Source organism: Apteryx rowi, unplaced genomic scaffold (genome assembly GCF_003343035.1).
Source record: "Apteryx rowi isolate R43461 unplaced genomic scaffold, aptRow1 scaffold_566, whole genome shotgun sequence".
Classification (NCBI taxonomy): Eukaryota; Metazoa; Chordata; class Aves; order Apterygiformes; family Apterygidae; genus Apteryx; species Apteryx rowi.
In genome coordinates this window covers 68,949-88,547 of record NW_020450834.1, presented here as the reverse complement: position 1 = coordinate 88,547, position 19,599 = coordinate 68,949, and the positions used below count along the sequence as shown (strand labels likewise).

At 44.4% G+C, this 19,599-nt stretch overlaps 1 protein-coding gene across 2 annotated transcripts; it reads right to left on the bottom strand.

Annotated features, from left to right (window-relative positions):
• Positions 1-668: 668 nt before the first annotated feature.
• INCENP (inner centromere protein) lies at positions 669-18,806 on the bottom strand. Of its 2 annotated transcripts, XM_026082064.1 has the most exons (17): positions 18,655-18,806; positions 18,426-18,539; positions 16,720-17,510; positions 14,646-14,697; positions 14,479-14,512; positions 12,072-12,150; positions 11,460-11,511; positions 11,014-11,131; positions 10,792-10,926; positions 8,875-8,984; positions 8,360-8,480; positions 7,700-7,822; positions 6,885-7,057; positions 6,516-6,606; positions 5,198-5,311; positions 3,923-4,082; positions 669-3,187 (listed from the first exon to the last, which is right to left on the bottom strand). In XM_026082064.1, exons 1-17 carry the CDS (start codon positions 18,804-18,806, stop codon positions 2,973-2,975), a joined length of 2,634 nt encoding a protein of 877 aa, XP_025937849.1. In that variant the 3' UTR covers positions 669-2,972. The 2 variants fall into 2 exon arrangements, with proteins under 2 accessions (XP_025937849.1, XP_025937850.1); XM_026082065.1 differs by lacking the exon at positions 5,198-5,311.
• Positions 18,807-19,599: the final 793 nt, after the last annotated feature.

Here is a 19,599-nt window from a genome sequence, read left to right as displayed (position 1 = left end):
GCCACCAAGCAGAAGCAACCATTCTGTGGCTACCCAAGTCCTTTTTTAAGCATTTTTTTAAAACATAGTGTTGCAAATTACTCATGGCCAAGCAAATGCATTTAGGAAATGCYGCTCTATACTTGTTCTGTTCTTATACTCTTCTAGGTATCAGCTGCTCACTAGCTGCAGTGACTTAGGYGGACCTTACCATTCTTTCACTTCTGATTTATAGAACAGTTTGATAACAGAATAACAGGCAACAGAACCTGGAAGCTGATTTAGAGAGGGAAAAAAAGCTTTGCGTTTAACCACGGTTCTGTCTCGGACAGCAGAGGAATAGCTGTYTTTTTATGGTTAAAATTGTCTTCACTCAGGACTAGCCTCTAAAGCCTGTTTGTGCAATATTTGCTGAAGTTCGGTCCACAGGCAAGACACTCACYTAGAGCCTTGCCTCCAAGGAGGGTCAGCTCACTGGAGAAAAATATACTGGGACATGCCTGGTTCAGGGCATTAGAGTAGAGGAACAGAACAGGTTCAGAGCAAGAGAAAATAGATGAAGTGACATAAGGTAGAGAAGAATAAAAGGACACAAAGTGGAGGTACATAATATTAATAGTCTATGTAGRAATAAGAAGATTGACTTTTCTTTTACGATTGGATTACAAATTTGTGCAATGCTTTAACGTCTCCGACACGTCCTGCAGAAATAGGTGTGCAGACCTCTAAGACTGTACTGTAAGACACATGTACTTCGAGCTCAGAGAAGGCTGCTGGGGCAAGCAGGAATCAAAACTAAAAAAATACCCGAAATCAAGAGCCAAAATAGCTTTCTTTAAAAAAAGAAATCTTAGTTGGAATTTCCCAGGGTGGGGTTTTTTGTTTTTTTTTTTTAAATAAATACCAACACCGTGGCTCCATACCCTATGCGAGTGAAGTTCCTGCTCCATCTGGCAGCAGCAATTCTGATTATTTTCAAACTTAGACAACAATAGAAGTGAGTTGCAAGGGATATAAGTCAGTTCAAACCAGATTGAAGTCATTATTTCTTAGCAAAGATTTCTGGGAATAGATCACCATGCCAAACTGTCTCTTTTCCAGTTTCCAGAAGGAAAAGAACAATAAATTTGTCAGCAAATTCTGCAAGGTTACCACAGCATACATATTTTCTATTAGAGAAGGAATTACGAAGTTCTCCATAGGTAAAACGCTCCTAATTTAAGGAAACTGTGCGCAAGCAACCCAAAGGGCAGGTTCCAAAATACTGCAGGTTTCCCCAGTAAGAAACTATGAAGAGTCCAGAAGAGAAGTCCAAAAGGGATGATTTAACTCGCTTTTATCAAACTACTGTCAAACATTCAAAGGGCATTCAACATTTAGGGCGTTTCTGCCATTTCAGTAAGCTTTCTTACAAAAAGGTTCCAAGTTCATTTTAGGATTGTAGTACAAAATTCAATCTACAGAGCATCTATCAAAGCACARTCATCTCAGTTATACACTGATCAATAGCATAGCATCTAGCAGTTGCTGTATTTTGACATATAAAGACCCACACAGTTTTAAAGACATCATCTTGAAAACAGTCCATTAACCACATGCACAAGGGAAGGTGCAGTTTCCTCACATGTTGTATAGTCTCCAACACATTTTTTTTTTTTTTTTAATCACTCTGGTTATATGTACATTAAAAAGGTAGTCTTCAGTCTTTTGCCTGCTAGAATTGCAACCATGAACGTATTTGTCCATCTTTAAAACAAATCAAGCCTCRAGAAAAAGATGAATCTGAGGTAAGAATGAGACAGATTTCCTATGCACAAGACAAATTTCCACAGCAAACTAGAGAAATAATGCAACTGTTTCCTTTAAAAAAAATCTTCAAGTAGTGCTCTAGTGAYGCCTCTAGTCTCTTTATGAAAAGGAGCTCGTTGCAGAGAACGTCTCAGTGCTGTTTGTGAATTAGGTGTAGAAGGACCGACCAAAATAACAAGTGATGATCTTGGAGCTTAAAATCTGAGCTGAGATTTTGCCATTAAGAGATGGGTTTTGATAATACTCCATCTGACACTGTCTTATGGAATATGTGAAGTGCAAAATAGAGGCCTAAAAATAAAACCACCTTTGATGCTGAGTAAATGAAATAGGCACAGGGGAGAAAAGAGCAAGCCAGGGATTAAGGCTAAACTCATCATTTCAATCCAATCTGTGCTACAAACATGAAATTTAAGTTGGAAAAAAAAATTGTATCAGAACCTCTGTACAATTTCGTTTAAAAAAGCCTAGAACAACAAAGCCTGCTTATGCTAGTTTAGATTCTTCTGGAGACAGTTACATGCAGGGTCTTTCTCCAACAATTAAAGAAAGGTCAATAAAGAGAAATCCTCACAGTAACCTCCCAGAGCTGGGGTAACATCATTATCAATATAGCTTGTCCATACCATCACACTTGATGTTGGCATAAAGTCTGTGAGTGAAAAACAATCTATTTTTGCAATTTGCAGATAAAGACCATACCTGCTACTATCTTGTTCTTGGAGCAGTTCAGTAGCACGTATTTGGATTCTACCCAAGATGCACGCAGGGGTCCTTAGCTGTGCAAGTACTCTGGTTTCAGCCTCGAGACAGGCAGGAACAGTACTGACAACCTTCCTCTACAGCTGGCAGCAGCTACCAGGCCTGCTTGGCCAAAGAGGGGAGGATCGCGTTGCTTTAGGCGATGAGTTCTGATGACCTAAAGGTCTAAACGTTYCCTAACTTCAGGCTAAGGTTAAAAAGGAGATGCATCTTTCAGCAGCAAGAYCTCCCAGAAGTTTCRTTTTGCCGAGCAGTGAGAAAYAACCCCCCCAAAACAGAAAATGCAAAAGGCCCAGTAAGAGCTGACATTTATTCAATGCTAATACCTAAAGATTTACAGACACTGAATAGTAACTCTTTTCCTCGCCTAGTGGGACAGAAATGCATACCCACCATTCCACAGGAGACAGCCACTGCCCACCTCAGTACTTTTTCAGGCTGTATGGCAGACCTAGAACTGATTTGGCACCTGCAAATGGCGGGGAATTCCAGACAGCAGAGCTCGTGCGCTTGAAGTAGCGTGGTTTGCTTTTGTAAAAGATGTCCTCCAGCTTAGGGCTTGCAATCGCCCCAAAGAGCGCATCAACGTTGGGCGGGTTGTAGTACTGGCGGATTACAGCTTGGCTAAGCTGATTCCCTGGAGAAACAGAAGATTAAGTTGTCATTAATTTATTTTAATTGAAATTGCTGTGTACACTGTTTGTATGTGCTGTGTCCCTGCTCCCCTCATTACTAATCATATGAGGAGTGGGACAGGAGAAACTCCTGTAATATTTGGTGCCTTAAGGCACACTGGTAATGCCTTAAGCTTCAGGATAGACCACGTGGAGGGCGAATATTGCATGTACTGAATTCTGTCCAGGACCTGAAGTAAGTTTACAAGAAACAAGGTCTCGCAGCTTTTTCTCCTGCAGATACAATTAGTTTCCAGGCAACATTTCAGCTCCCCTGAGTAGGTGGAACATGAAATAACAGTGGAACTGACTATTTCAGAACCAGGATAACAGCAGGTCTGGAACTTGGCCCGTGACATCTGGACACGGGTCTTGCTTTTTAAAGCCAGTGTCAAGCAGGCTCAAGGTCAGAGCACTAGTTCAGAATATTCTTCCACTTATACTGGCAAAATGACCCTAGCAGCACAGCTGACGCAGTTTAAAGAGTCCTGTCCCCCAATATCATCCCATGAGGTCCCAGGTGGCAGAGGAGTCCTTGACTCAACACTCCACCCACACTGCCACAGGTTAGCACCTCTGTGTAAGTAGGACTAACTAGGAAAAAAAATCTTATACCAAGTCTTATCATCAGTTGGAGCAGAGCTGCAATAGGGAATGTTGGGAACTCTCAATACAGATTTCAACCTGCTGACACGTACCACTAGCCCAGGCAGGAATGGGCTTTCGGGGCTGGCTTTCATCATCCGTAGAGTCGTCACTATTCAGATCCATTCCATAGTTATTTGGATTTATCTTGGGGGGTTTAGGACCTTTCAGGGCCTGTGGAGTCATCTGGTACGAATTGCATACAGGAGAATTCTAGAAGATGGATATAACAGTCATTAGATACAATAGCATAATGCTACGCTTCAGAGTTGTAGTGGGACACTTGAATACAACTCTACATTGCCTTCTCCTGTTTAATTAGGCTGCTTACGCAGCTACGTATGACATGGACAAGCCAGCAATACATCCATCTAATACAGACACAGCAGTTCCACTTGATACAAGCAAGGCTTAAATGAAGTTGCTACATCCTGAAAGCTGCAGCTGAGCAATGTCCTTCAAATATTCTGCAGCTAGAACTCTTGGTCTTGTTTAATAATATTAAATTGAACATTATCTTGTTCAGAAATGCACTATAGCACATCATCAGCTCAGGACAAACTCATTGTAATTTTGATAGGAACAGCATGACTGAGCGAAATGCAGAAAAAGTTGAAGAAAAATGCAGAAAAGATGAGAAGTTAGAACTGCACATTTCACTAACCACAAAATGTAAATCAGTTCTTAAGAGGAGTAAGTCTCTAGGAAACTGGAAACAGTTTCGCTTCCTAAAAACAGTCATGAAAACAGCCTATGAAAGTCATTTCACTATTTTTGATTAAAATAATTAAATAAAAAGATTAAAATACATAGCTTTGCAAGCAGCTAGAATAAAGATCTGTGTGTCTGTCTTAAATGCTCCAGACAAGAACATTCACTTCTAGGATCACCTCAAGTCACATCAGTAGGGTTCACAAATGCAATATTGGCCCACAGACTCTGCTGCCATCCTGTGGCTGTTTCCATCTTTGAACTTAAACATCGCTATTTAAACATCTCTGATGTTTGCGGGGGTCAGTATTCAAACAGAAGAAATTAAGAGAAGCAAAGGAACTTTAATAGCCACCTCCTTGTACTGACAATCAGAAAACCATGACAAGTATTTGTTGTTTCCCTTTCCTTCTTTTCACTTCAGGTCATTTACTCAAGGCCACCTGGAGTCAGCCTCAGATAACCAGGGTAAGATTTTACAGGATCCCTTCATTATTTGAAGGGAAATAAAAAAAAACACATGGTAAAACTGCCCGTGGCAACAGCACATCAGTGCTGGAATCAAAGTTCTCTGATGTGATCCCTTAAAGAAATTCCACCAGAGAGAGCAGAATTACCTCTTTCTTTTCTAGGTGCTGTGTTTGGGCTACATCTTTAGCCTTTTGCTCCTCTGGCAGTGTCTTCTCTTCTCGCTCCTGCCTCTTCATCTCTGCTAGCCACTGCTCCTCCTGCTGGCAAGCCCACGTCACAAATGAATTAAGTTTAACCTCATTAACTAAGCTATTCTACTAACCCAGGGATCCATTTATTTGACACGCAAAAAAAAAAATCTAAACATCTAATTGCAAGTCTGAACACAGTACAGACAGTAAACAAAAACAATGCAGCAGTTTCAGCTTTCCTCATAACGTGGCACATTGCTATGAATAGTAACTCATTGATCTTCCCGCTGAAGAATATTAGTTGTCTTCCTCTTGTAACGTGATGATCTTATGCTTTGAAAAAACTAGTTATTGACCCGATCTTTAGGATATAAAGATCAGAAACCGCCTGACCATATGCAGATGGAAAAGGCTGGAGAGACTACGATCAGTAGCATAGTCTCTTTAGAGGCCAAATCATCCCATGCTACAGTAACCATCCAAAGCAGGTCAAAGGAATCTCACCTCAATGTTTTTTTTTTGTTTGTTTGTTTGTTTTTTTCCTCCTTTTGAATGTAAAGGAAACCAAAAGGCTGCTAACTCAAATGGTAAACATCTAGAGTGAGATAAATCCCACCCAGTCTTAAGTGCAGGACAAGTGGCACACAGGTCTCCCACCGGTTGCCCGTCAACTTCATGAATCCTTGAAAAGGGGCATTCCAAAAGTTATTCGAATAACTTGTGGGCTATTAGTCTCTGTTCAGGTGAAAATGCATGTTGCTATTTGAGCAAAGCCTCAGTGTGCCCAGCTGCATCAGGAGTTTCTTCAACACCACAAGCAGAAAAGCCTGCTCAGTTATCCTGTGCTGTCCTGACCATTGCAGAAAATAACCTGACAAAGTTTACAGTCTGTACTTGTGTTTCTGCAGCAAACAGCACAAGCATAAAATTAAGACGTTGCTTCTAAAGAGTCTGGGCTTATTTATTGTTTGGTATAAGGAAAGGTGCAGATACACCTGGGCACAGAAAGGGGGAAGAGCCACAAGCTTCAATTGAATTTGACGTGCAGTATCTGTCCTTTCTCCTTGCCCTGCTGCCATCTCAGGGGAGCGAGCACCACATTCTGAAAAGGACAGAGCAGACTCTACGGATGAAAGCACCTTTTGTTAACTTAAGTCCAGAAGTGCAACAGCTCAGGGTTCTTAGAAGCAGCTGAGCTATGAAGCTGTTAGTAATGGCTACTCAAGTCAGATCCACCTGGCTGTAAGCATCTGCTGAGAAACAGTTTCCTTACTTCTTTCTTCTCCACCTCCTTGTGGAGCTGTTCTTTAGCAGCCAACGCCTCCTTCTGTAGGCGAGCGGCCTTCTCCTGCTGTTCGCGTTGCCTGAGAACCAAAGTAACAGACTATCACACTCAAAACTACACAGCAGCACTCCCCCATCCACAGGGCCTGCTGCAAGTCCCTCTTTTCTTACAGCTTTGCAGGGCACTCCCCACCCTACTTGCTACTTTATCAGGCCCAGAATTTCTTCCTGGCAGCTCATTACCCAGAGCTGCGCTGACAGCACAAAACAGCTCTTTTTTTCTGCTAGGACTTTTCAGTAGTGCTTCACTTCAAAGTCCTGGCACAAAATTTAGTACATAAATGGATAATTATCTTACTTTTCTGCCTGGATCCTCTCCTGCTCCTTCTTCCTCTCCAGCTCTCTCTCTGCAGCCAGCTGTTTTTCTTTCTCCTGTTCTGCCTGTCTCTGCTCAGCAATCTTCCTAGCACGTTCCTGCTCTTCTTCCTTCTTCTTCTGCATTAGCTCTCTGTGTCGACGTTCCTCCTCCTCCTGGTAAGCACAAGACAAATTACTCACCCCACATTGTATAGGAACAGGTTCCAGAACAAACAAAACTAGGGTCGGCTTTTTTGACCCAATTTTCAGCACCTATCACTACAGCAGCGAAACACACAACTAACGGGTAGAGTATATGCTTTCAAGGTAGCTACATCATCTTTCCAGCGATTTTTAATGCTGGCCTTACCCCGTCCACCATGCACCCCAAAGGGCCCAATGGCCAGGACCATGCCCTGGATCTCTCTCCACATGCAGCAGAGGTGACAGATTAAGCTATGTTACTTCTTTCCACATAACGCTGTCCAGTCTCCTTAACTGAGAAACTTAATACTTGCCGATTCACCAGTTAAGGACTTCAGTAAGAACCTGCCCAGGATTGCAGAAGAAATTTGCCTCGCAGTCATCAATAACAGCTCACAACATATTGCAAAAGGAGGCACAGCACTGCAGAGAGCTTTAAGGACAGAGCCTAAGCTTATTTCCCCTCCAGTATCATAATTTTTGCTCAGTTGCTTAGTGTTAATATTCTTGCTGGCCGCCTCACTCACAAAGATCGTAGCAGATCGCAGTCATTCTAATTGCATGCAGGGTGATAGGCAACAGGGGCATTAACACACGAGCCCCGGGACAGACCTGCTGCAGTGCTTTTTGCTTTCTGGCCTCTTCGTCCTGTCTGCGCCGGGCCTCTGCATCTTCCATTTTCTTGGCAGCTGCTTTCTTTTTGATTTTTTCTTCTGCCAACCGTTCTTCCCGCACCTAAGACACACATATCTGGCTGAATACCTTAGTCTCAGATGGGACAGTTCTCTGGGCATGTGAAGTACCATAGCAGTAGATCTCAAGGATGAAGAGCTCCCACCCACTTATTAAGCAAAGGCTTCCCCCCTCTTTGCCACCAGGAGTCAATGGAGCCGGGGCATTATTTTTGAACAGTAATAGTTAGGGAAATGACCTTCCTTTGGATCTCCACAGGAAGGGTTAAGATTCTGTTCTGATATTTTTACATCTAATACAACAAAAACCATCAGAATACATGCTAAGAAGCATAAAATTAATAATTCTGGAAAACAAAGCTTTTAATCTGCCGTTAGCTGTAACTAAGACCAATACAGCAGCTCAAACTCACTGAATGCCACATTTCTGGAAAGATCTTTATTCAAAGATTTTTCCAGTTCATTCTCTGGATTTCAGCGGCCTCAGCTCCTCTTCTGGAAGGCACACTAGCATGGCATGATTTACCTCAACGGATTCTTTGTCCTCCACAATAAACTCTACAGGTACATTGGGTCTTACCTTCTCGGTCTTCTCATCAAACAGAGCTAGCTTCTGCTCAATGCGCCTTTTCCTCTCTTCCTCCATTTGCTCTGCCCGTTCCCGAGCTTGCAACACTTTGCGCAGACGCTCCTCACGTTTCCTGTAGGACATAGCCTGACTTTATCCACATAGCCTAGATGAGTTCCTTCCACAGACCTTACAGCCCAAATATAAAGCAAACAAACAAAGCTCTTGGGCAGCACAAAATTCAATGAACTAAGTAGGCCATTAGTTTAAATATTAGCAATATTTAAGCCTCATCTGAGACAGAGGACTTAAGGCAAGAGTCTGATGCAGCAATTGGGTGAAAAAGTTAGACTTTTTAGTAGCATCCTAGATAGACACCAACAGAACAAATACTGCCTTAGCAGTGTGAGAGCAAGCTAACAAGAATTTTGGTTGCATGTATGGAATCTGCAAGACAAGTGACCTAGATGCAAGGACCTACAAGCCCAGAGCGTGCACTTTGGACAAGGTAGAAAGCATATACTCACAGCTTTGCCTCTTCTAGTCGCCGTTTTTTTTCTTCCTCCAATTTCTGTTTTCTCAGCTGCTCAGCCTCTTGCTTTTTCCTCAGAGTCTCTAGCTTTTGCCTCTCCTTTTCCTGGGGTGGATCAAAAATGTGATTATATCCAGCTGCAAGGGCTTCTTTCTACCCCAGCCTGCTCAGGTAATTATGGACCCAGAGACAACACCAAGGAGCTGCAGCTGCAGCCACAACCAGGGGAGATCATAAGCCTGAGAAAGAGCTCAAGTAGCCTGTGATGTGGTCATCCCTGGTTGGGAACAGATGCAATGAAAAACAAGGCAGTAGAGTTAATCTTTAAGAGCAAGAGGAGCTTGGAAATTGAAACAGAACCATCAGCTCCTAAAGTCCAAGAAGTTTCTGCAGAGGCTCCAGACAGCCCCATGACTTACACCAGTAAAAACAACCAAAAAAGCAGTATCACTGCCAAGCCACTGATTTCCTGCAGATTTACAGGGACAGATGGTACTCTAGGAAACACCTTGCTTACTTCAAGTGAAAATTCACATTGGCTTCTATGCTTCCCACAAAGATTTCTCTCACAGTAAACCACCATTTAGAGTCCTTAAAGTTTGTTTCAGGCACACAGTCAGCCCCATATACCATCTGGACAGAAATGCAGGGCATTTTTCCCCATTTTCACAAACAATCCAACTAACTCAGCCTAAATATATCATTAATTAGGAGAGCAAGATACAGCCAGCACTAAAGTCACAGCAAACAGATTAAGACAAACTAATTCAATGTCAAATTGAATTGACATGACACCAATTGCCAATTATTATTGCAATTTATTTTTATTTTTTATTTTATGCTGTGCTCCATATTGCAAGATTGATGGTTATTTGTACCCAAACTAGCTAATTTAGAACTAGCGATTATATCTTATTTCTCTGGTGTTACTTAGTTCTGTTTAGTCCCCAAATAAAAAAGGTCACTGAGGGGAAAGCTGCCTGCACTGGAATGAAACCTAAAATACAACATTCAATGAAACAGAAGCAAAGGATCCACTAATCAGAAGAATTTTCTCATCACATCAGCTCCTTCACCAATATGGAGATTAATCTAATCTCACTCATGTTCCTGCTGACATTAAAGGTTGAATCCTTCACTGCTTCAGCAGATAAGTCTATCATTAGGGAATACAGCAAGACTCATTAAGCAGTGCAACTATGACAGCTTTAAGCAATACATACAGGCTAGAAGCTGGAAAACTGAATTTTTGCAGGATGTCCCCCTCTCCCTCAAGTAAAACAAGTCCTAGAATTACCTTATTCCATAGGCAAGTTGTTGGATACGAGAAGTAAAAGCAATTTATGCTTCGTACACTAGCTTCTAATGTTCACCCTGCGTGCACCCATTAAGTGGCACCCTTGTATTTGCCCGACACTGTTGGCATACTTTGAACATCGGCATACTTGCTTCAGGACAAGCTCCTATTTCTTCCTGCAAGGAGCTCCAAAGTTTCTGACAAACCTCAGAACATCATGAGCTTGGATTTAATAGACACTTGCTGAAAATCTCATTAGAAAAGCCTTAGAAAGGAGACTTTGGCTGCGCAGACTTCAGTTATATACACACACCAAACTGCAGCATTCAAGACCCTTGATTTTCCTTTCCCAGTTCTTTCCAGTTTTCCTTCCTCTGACTGACACATGCTAATACTGCATGGGAATATTACAGAAATGGCATAGCTTAGAGTCTGATTAGAAATCCTTAGGGAGTTGTCTAATCACAAGTTTGTTTAGTTGATGTAAGTGTAAACAGAGAACTTCAAGTTATTCCTTCGTTTATTATGGGTCAGGAATGTTGTTTGGCATCTGTGCTTTAACTTGGACACCCATCAGCCCATCATCTACTAGCCTATGACTTAGTCTTGTCTTACCTTAGGGTCAGTTTGGAGAGGAGTGTTGTACCTGATGAAAGATTTCATTACACCGTTTCTCCCCGCAGAACTTGGGGTCATGAGGAGTTGGTTCTTCTGCACAGTGTGCAAAAATGTTTTGAAAGGACGTACAACCTGTGAGAAGAGTGCCAAAAGTGATCCTCAGGAGACTAAACAGGCAAGAGGTCTAGGTGCAGTGCCTCAGGGATGCAAGCATCTTACTTTGCTGGCCGGGCAGGGAGGGGATGGGGTCTTCCTTCTTGGAGGAGAAAGCCCTCCATCTTCTGCTTGCTGATTGTCATAGCGTTGATCCACAGCTCTTTTGTAACTTGGCTTTCTCCTGTGAGGAAGAAATATAGATCATACATGGCAAACCCTCCTGAGTGCCAAAGTCAGGTTTAAAAAGAGGTCATGCAAACTGTTCTAGCTTGAAAGAAATTCCATTTTGTATACTCAAGTAGTTATCCAAGAAAAATTTTCTAATATGATAGAAGATACAAATTAAACCCTTTTTTTATTACAGGCAGGGAAACTTACTGCAGAAATTTCATAGTCACAAAACATTGAAGCCATTTAACAACGCTTCAGTACTGACCCCACTTTGAGCAGGGAACTTGACTAGAGATCTCCAGAGGTGCCTTCCAACCTGAATGATTTTATGAATATACCTGGCACTCTGCGGTGGTTCCTGGGTTTCCCCGTTCTTGTTGAAGTTGTTTTCTGAAAGAAAACATAGTTACTCAGTTAGTTCTAGCCAAAAAAACCTCCATCCTGGCACAGCTTTGAAAGCAGACAGATGTAGCAGCTCTCTCTCCTGCCTAAACAGCAAAAAAGTTGCCATGAATTATGCACAGCAGGACCTTACTTGCTTTCAGCGAGTAACCACACGGCACCATTCAAAGCATAGAGCGAAGACGTCTGAAGTCACCTGTGTCATGCAGTTGGCATTAATACAATGCTGTGATGTTCTGTACAGATTCAGAGCGACTGCTTGCTTCCGCATTCAACTAGGCCTCCCATAAACTTGATAACATATCCCTCCACCTTCATTACATCACAGCCTATTTCCATGTGCTTCCCAGGGCAGAAAAGACAACTCCAGCACAGAATTTCCAGCTCTTAATCTCTTGAAACAAATCCTTGCTTGTCAAAGATCAGATTAGTCTTTCATATTGAACCTGATTAGGCTCTCAAACCAAGTAGCTAATCTGCCAGACAGTCTCCCAACAAAGCCACAACTTCTCTTAAAATTCTGCTGGAAAGAAGCCGCTGGAAGTTACCTTTGCTGTTAGTCTCCTGCAGCTGCTCATTTCTGTTGAGGTTCCGAGTGCGAAGTGACATTCTTGGACTTTGGAGATTCTGCAGAAAAAGCAAATAGGTTTCGGCACAATTCTCCCACAGAAACAGCCAATTACTGTTTCAAACCATGCTGTCGCACTGATTTAGATGGTCTGCAATATGGCCAGAGAATACGTAAGGGAAAGTAGTGGTACCAGTACCCAGAGTTAAGTCCTAACCTCCAGCTGTGAAAGATATTTCAGGACACCATCTTAGTAAACTCCTTGCTGTCATGTCATCACTAGAAGCCCAGATTTTAACACAGAACATGAATGTCCACAGTGAGGGATTTGCTACTCGGACTGAGCAAGCAAACTCATAAGCCATTAAGGACAAAGCTTTCCAAGATGGAAATCTGTTTATGGTTGCTGGACTTCAGGCAAAGAATCAGGCACAGCTCATTTTACTTAGCAAGGACAAATGGACAAGCAGGGAGACAGCAACTACAAACAGCTCATTTCCTTGATTTATCTAGTTCTGTTAGTAATGTGATATGCAGTGGTATTTGGCTTCTCTGCACTTATACTGGTATGAAGTTCCTTCAGTTGTAATAATGGTTTTATATGCCTCCGGGAGAGCCGGCAATGGCTTTGGAAACCTGCACTTGGCTAGCAATACAAGCATCAAGTCCACTGAAAGTATCAAGACCCACCTCCCAACCCACCTTGGCCAGCAGGTAGGCTGGCAGCCACCAAGGAGATTGAAGGAGAAGGAAAAAAGAAGTGTGGAAACTAAGGAAGCAGTTAGGAAGGACAAAGAGCCTCACCCGAAATACAGAGTCACATACTAAGTATAGTATAGTAGTAGAAAGCATCTTGTAGGCCAACAGAAGCATATGATCTGAATAATTCGGATATCAGGCCTGAGAAAAATCTGACCTTTAGGTAACAGCCTGTATACAGGTATTGTCTTTATCCATTCCTATGGACAAAAATATTTGCTGTTTTGAAGAGGTTGCCGAGTCACTGCATTTTCGAGTTACTCAATCCCCAAAAGTAGTCTTTGGCAGGAACGAAACCATGTTTGGCGTGCCGAGAAAACTGTCGATAGACAGGATAAGGTAACCTGGTGGCCCAGGCTAACAACAGGGTGGGCTACAAGATTTCACTCCCAACAGCAGCAGCACAGAAATACAATATGAAGGTCAATGACAGATCAAATACACTATGCAGACTAGAAAGATTGCATTTATAAAGGCATCGGGGTACAGAAACAACAGATTAGTCCTATTCTCATATCTGCAAAGCAGATTTCCCCTCCCACTTAACATTTTCACTTCAAGCTTTTCCACAGTTGCAACTCAGACAAGCTAAAATCCATGGCCACTAGAAGAACTGCATTCATTTGAACTTTTGCAGCTGGTGGAAAAGCACAGCTAAAAAAGTATGTATAAGCCTGTCTTTCCTTACAGAAGTGCTAAGGCCATAGAGCTCCATCACTTTCAACAATCAAAGACTGAATTAACGCAACTCTGCACAAAACACTGACATAATCCTGACATCATCTTCCTCATGAGGCCAGTGAGAATTCTGGAGGAAGATGTTTTGGCTTGAATGATCTTTGCAGATTTTTGTGGTCAGCGTAACACAAACTGACAAGCTTTATATAATTTGCAGAGCTTTTAAAATACCAAGATGGTAATAGTGTCCAAACTCCACACAACTAAAACCCTTTTTTAAATTTCAGGATTATTTATCTGCATGGATGAAGAGTCAGCACTGAATTTTCATACAGTTTATCTCCAGCAAGAGCCAGAAAGCCAGTCCCTATTCCACATAAGCATCAAATTCAGACCTTGGTATTGCTGGTATGTATCAATTGTTTATTTTCCTAAAATGTATACATTTATATATGTTTATGTAAGATGAGAAAGAGAATGCTATTTTCTAATTTCAGCTAGCCTTAGCTTTGCAGCGTCTCAGATTTTAACACGATGCTGACAGGATACCTCCATTTGTATCCAAAATAAGCCTTGAGTCACATGTGCTCATTCATTCTCCCAGATAAAAACTTTTCTAGTTTTTGTTTTACTGATTTTGGGAACATCGTGATCACATACTGATTTTGAAACATTGTGATTGACTTGACAATATCAAACTTTCTCTAGTCTATGGAACCAGGTAGACTATAAATATGCTCTTGTATGTATTCAAGATTAGACCTCAGCAGCCAACTGCTCTAAGCTTTCTTTATTCAATTTATTCTTTATTCATTTCTTTATACAACCATGTTGACTGAACTTGGTTGTGTTTGGAGTCCCTCTAATCCCCCAATAACAGACACATTTAACACATTTTAGTCACAAGTCCACACAAAGAGAAACATTTTTAACTTCTGCTCAAAACTTACCAACTTTGAGGGGGTACAAGGTCCAGAATGAGGCCTACAAGAAAAGAAAGAAGGCAGCCACGTTTAATAGTTATCTGCAAACGGTGCATTTTTTAATCAAAAATGCCACTGAAGAAAGCCTCCAACCATGATTTTAAGGCTAAAGGAATCTCTTAAGGTAGCCTCACCCAGTTTTGACAACTGTTTCTTCATCCGCTGGCACCTCTCCAGGGCTGGGACCTGAATGGAAAGAAAAGCCAAAGCTCTAATATACAGGTACAGGCCAAGACTCATTCTAGACTTTGTAGAGGCTTTTGCTCTGCCTCCTGGATTATTGCCCTGCAATTCAGATGCATGCTGCTACAAGCAAGGGCAACTTAAGCGGCACTAGAGAAGGCATTGCCTACAGTTTTAATAAAAACACACATTTTCAGTTATAGATGAGTTCAAAGTGATATTCCATGTGCTTACATTAAGAGCGACTCAGTTTGGGCTCAGACTCATTTTGCAGGACTATATCCAAATACTAGCAGTAGTTAAAAACCCAGCATTATTTACAGAGTGCTGCTTCCTGCTAAGTATTCCAGGTGGCTCAACGGTATCTAGCTTTTAAGTATCAACAAAGGTTGGAAACCACCATTAATGATTAAGAAGGAGATGCAGCCTCCATCTTAAAGGAGTAAACAAGCACAGACATCGCAGTCACAGCGTGCTGCATCAGGGCTCCCATACTTCCATCAGAGAACTTATCAAAAGAAATACAGACACACACGCTGTACACGCATCCAGTGTGATCTGAAGCAGAGACAACACCTACTGTGGAGCTGCTTAACATCTATGCAATGGCCACGTGCTTTGGACTTTCGGACATCAACCAGTTTGAGCAGAGCTGCCTGAAACATCACAGTTACTCTCCTTACATCCAGAACTTAGACTGGGCTAGAAAGTCTTTTCAGGTTTTGCTAACAGAGGGAAGGAATAAAGCCTTCCTTAAGCCTCTCAGATAATCCAGATCCTGATCATGAAAACTTATTTAGACCATGCAGATAGAACAACTTCAGTGCCTCGTCATCAAAATTACAGCTGAGAACACTGTCCCTACAGTTTCATTTTTCCTTTGGGAGCCCTCAGAGCAGAGTCAGAAGCTTACACGGAGCTCTGCATTACCCTGTTAGCGACACAGAAAAAGCTATAGGGAGTGTGGTATTATGGTTCTGGAAAAACATTCAGATAGAACAGTTGAGTTGGTATGAAGAAAATAAAGTGTTTGTCCAAATATATCCCGTTTTTGCTGTACAAGGATAACGCTTCAAGAAACTTCAGTTTTACACAGCACAAATCCCACACAGCGAGAACACTGTAGATTAAAACATTACAGTAACATTCTTTCAGCTGTACTATCCTTCGAACCAAGTATGCTGTGCAAAAGAGCCAATCTCTCCTGAACTTCCGACACCCTGAACTGCACAGAAGAGCCTATCTTGCATCATCTGCATTTCAGGAGTCATTTATTCGTTCACCATTTAACAGCCACTTATTTTTTGCCTGTTGCTCAGCTCAAAAGAGGTGACATCCATCACTTTGTTTTCCTGCAGTAAATCCCATGATTGCATTCCAGTAGCAAGAACATTTAAATCATTTAAATCAGTTGAATCAGAACATTTAAATCAGTTTATGTTCTTCACAGAAATCTGTCTCTACTGCAACTTAAAATGGTCTTCCAAACTTTTGTAATAGATTTACAGAGCTCAGCCTCAGAATTTCCTTCTCAAAACAGGGGCTCTAGAGCTACCAGCCAGATTCTGTTTAAAGAGCAGTGGATTCAAAAAGTAGCTACCTTGTTTCCCAGAAAACACACAAGCTTTTGTGAGAGCCCCCTCTTAAGAAGCGGTTGCTGCTAGGAGCCGCTTAAGAGCCCCATCCACTAGCTTCCTCTTAATTTTGCAAGCAGCCACCACAGAAACTTAGAAGACATTAAGACTGTTCTCCCACATGATACACAAGGCTGAATTTGTAGGCCACAAGTTATTAGCTGGCGCAGTTAATACGTCAAAGGTTTCTCTGTCAGGTAGGTTTCTAGAAAGCCACTTTGAACACTCACATTGATCTGAATGTTTGTCTAACCTAGGAAGATCATCTGCTGCACCCAGGTGGAAGAACTAGCTCCCTAACATAGCTTTTCTTCAGCAGTAGAAAGCAGCAGAGCAACAAAGTAAGCAGGAATGGAGCAAAGCAAACTTTCCTGGTAACATTCAAACTTACAGTTCACGCGACTGGAGGACACGGATGACTTCCGAGCTGCCTTCCTCTTGACCATTGTCCTGCTGACAGATTTCCGGATGATGCTTTCCCTTTTGCTGGCTAGTGAGTATTTCTCTGCCAAGGAGGTCCTGCGAATCGTGGAAGGTCTACCCATCAGACTCCTGCGCACGGAGCGACGGCTCAGTCTAGAGCCCGTAGGAGTCCCTGGGTTATCCCTTATGCGCTGGGGAAGCTCCTTTTCGGACGCCTTGTTATGCTCTGGTACCCGAGCAGAGACATCTACCTCCTCCGCCCTAGGCTCTTCATTTACAGTGACTGTAGTATCAGCTGCATTTGCTATCTTCAACTTAGATACACCCCTTTCTCCTGTGTCTTTTGCCTCAGGGGTATGAGGAACCACCAGCATAGAGGCTGCAAGCACAGGCTGCAATTCTGCAGCACTGCTTTCCTTTGGAGAAGCATCATTTGGGCTCAGGAGGATAGTTGTGGAGACCTTCTCTGCTGGTGTAGAAGACGTGCTCTTCTGCAGATGTAACTCAGCGCTGACGCGATCATTGACACTGATTTCTACTAAAGGAATCTTCCCTTCTACTGACTGGACAGAAGGCTTCTCAGTAGGGACTTCTGAGCACTTAGCAGGTGTTGTGATCTGGGATCTCGTCAACTGCTGAGATGGGGAAACTTCTTCAGCCACAACCTTGACTAGTTCCAAGTTTTCTTTATTTTGGAGTCTTTGAGAATATCGCTTGGAGGATACTGGTTTGATACTGCTTTTCCGCCGTCTAGATAATCTAACAATAGAAACAGTGTGTTAGACTGGAACTGGATTCAGGAATAGACCCAAATTCCTAACAACACAGCTCTGTACCCATTCATTTGCAGATTGGAGACAGCTGTTTTCTGATGGCCAACATAGCAAGTAAAAACAGCTTGTCTACATCTCTATTTGTGAGGTCTCCGTACAGCAATTTACTAGTGTTCTGTAAAGCACGTGCTGGAAACAGCACAGGGCTTGAAGCACTTCCTTAGGTAAACTGGAACGTGCAGGACAACAAAGCTAAATGATGCAGAAGAGCCCATAGAAGAGTTCAATATACACAGAAAGTAACTAAAATAACACAGCCATTTTAGGGAAGAAGAGAGAGCCAGAAAAAAAAGAAATGCAGACATAAAAAAGAAACTGAGTGACAAAAGCCAGGATATTTACACAGTGCATTTTCAACAGAGAACCTTGATGTTATGACACGTTTAGACCACTAGGTTAATAAGAGCTCTGGAACGGAACACATAGTTGAACCTTTAATAGTACAAAAGAACAAGCATTAGAGGAAAGATCGTGGGGAGAAGGCTGTCCTCTGTGCAACCTGCATTTCTCAAGCAAGTTCTTCCAGGTTTTCAGAAGCTTACTCCCATCTTTAGGCTTCCTTCGAAAGAAGCCTTTGTATTATACCTTTAACCAATTCACCCTTCTCAAACAGCTGCTTTTCGGTTACAGCTTTCTGGACCCCAAGCAGCATTAACTTCGCTCTTGCTCCCCAGCTCCTTGCCTCCAGCCCCAGCTTTCCGCGAGTGAGGAAAGGGGGGGGGGGGAGGAAGGCCACCCCGTTGGAGGCGGGGGCCCTTCCTGCCGTGAGGGCCCCGGGGAGCGAGGGGACGACGCCGGGGGCGCTCGCTGAGCGCGGGGGGGCGGGAGGAGCCGGGCCTACCTCTTCCTGCCCGGCTCCTGGGTCTCGTCCTGCAGGGCGGACAGGCGCTTCTTCCTCTGCCGGTTCCGCTGCGACGGCGTCTTGGGCATCAGCTCCGGCTCGTCGCTGTAGTGGCTGCGCGGCGGGGGAAGGGGGGAAGAGAGACGAGGGTGAGCGCGGGGAGAGGCCGTTAACGGCGCCTAACGGTCCGGTGCGTGAGGGAAGGCGGCGGCGGGGGGGGGGAAGATACCTGCTGAACATCCTGGCCGCCTCTTCGCGGATCTCGCGCAGCCACACCAGGTCGGTGTCGTCCACTTGCCGCAGGAACTCCGCCAGCCGCCAGTTACACAACGCCGGCAGCTGCGCCGGGCCCGTCGCCGCCGCCGCCATCGCCTCGGCCATGGCTGCTCGCCTCGGCCGCCCCGGCCCCAACCGCCCGCCCGCGCGGCCCGGCCCCGCCTTCCTGCCGCGCCGCGCGCCTGGAATTCAAACCTAACGCTCGCCCTCCGCCCCTCTGGCGTCACCACCCCGCCGGCCTATCGCCTGCGCGACACCCCGAGCCCGCCCTTCCCATTGGCCAGGGGGCGGCACCAGAGCGCTCAAAATCTAGGCCCCTCTGGGTGCCGGAGTCCGTGGTTGTGGAAGACTCCGCTGAGAAGGCGGGGGCTGATCAGGGAGGAGAAGCAGCTAGGCTGCGTGGTTTTAAAGGGAGGCGGGAGTGATGGGCAGAGGCGACCGCCAATAAGAGGCGCCTCGGGGCGGGGGCGCGCGCTCTGATTGGCGCCGGCCGTGACGACCTCAGGGTGGCAGACGGGGTGGGGAGGGCTGCGTGTGCGCGCGCGAGGGCGCTGTGGGGGTGAGGCGGGCGCTGCGTCTGGGCGGCGTCTCTATGGTGTGGGCGGCTCGGTGGGGGCAGCGTCCCCTCAGGGAGGGACGGTTGTGCCCTGGGGGCCTCCGCCATTGGGGGAGGGGGGCAGCCCCATTGCAGAGGGGGGCGGCCCACTGGGGAGGTCCTAGGGGCTTGCCCCACTGGGAGGGGCCCCGCCGGGGAGGTGCTGGGGTGAGGCCGTGGGGCTCGGGCCTCCTTAGTCTCGAGGCCAGGCGCCTTGGCCCTGCCCTCACGCCCAGCCCTGGGGGGGGGGGGGGTGGAGCGGCCCTTCTCCGGCCGCTGCCCCCAGGGTGCCAGCCCCCCTCT

What these genes read in the sequence shown, in the direction of transcription:
- INCENP (XM_026082064.1), bottom strand. Translation starts at nt 18,806, where the DNA reads ATGGCCGAGGCGATGGCGGCGGCGGCGACGGGCCCGGCGCAGCTGCCG. An exon ending in CAGGAGCCGGGCAGGAAGAG is followed by an intron (nt 17,511 to 18,425) that starts GTAGGCCCGGCT and finishes TTCTATTGTTAG; the next exon opens with ATTATCTAGACGGCGGAAAA. An exon ending in GAACCACCGCAGAGTGCCAG is followed by an intron (nt 11,132 to 11,459) that starts GTATATTCATAA and finishes TCTTCCTCACAG; the next exon opens with GAGAAAGCCAAGTTACAAAA.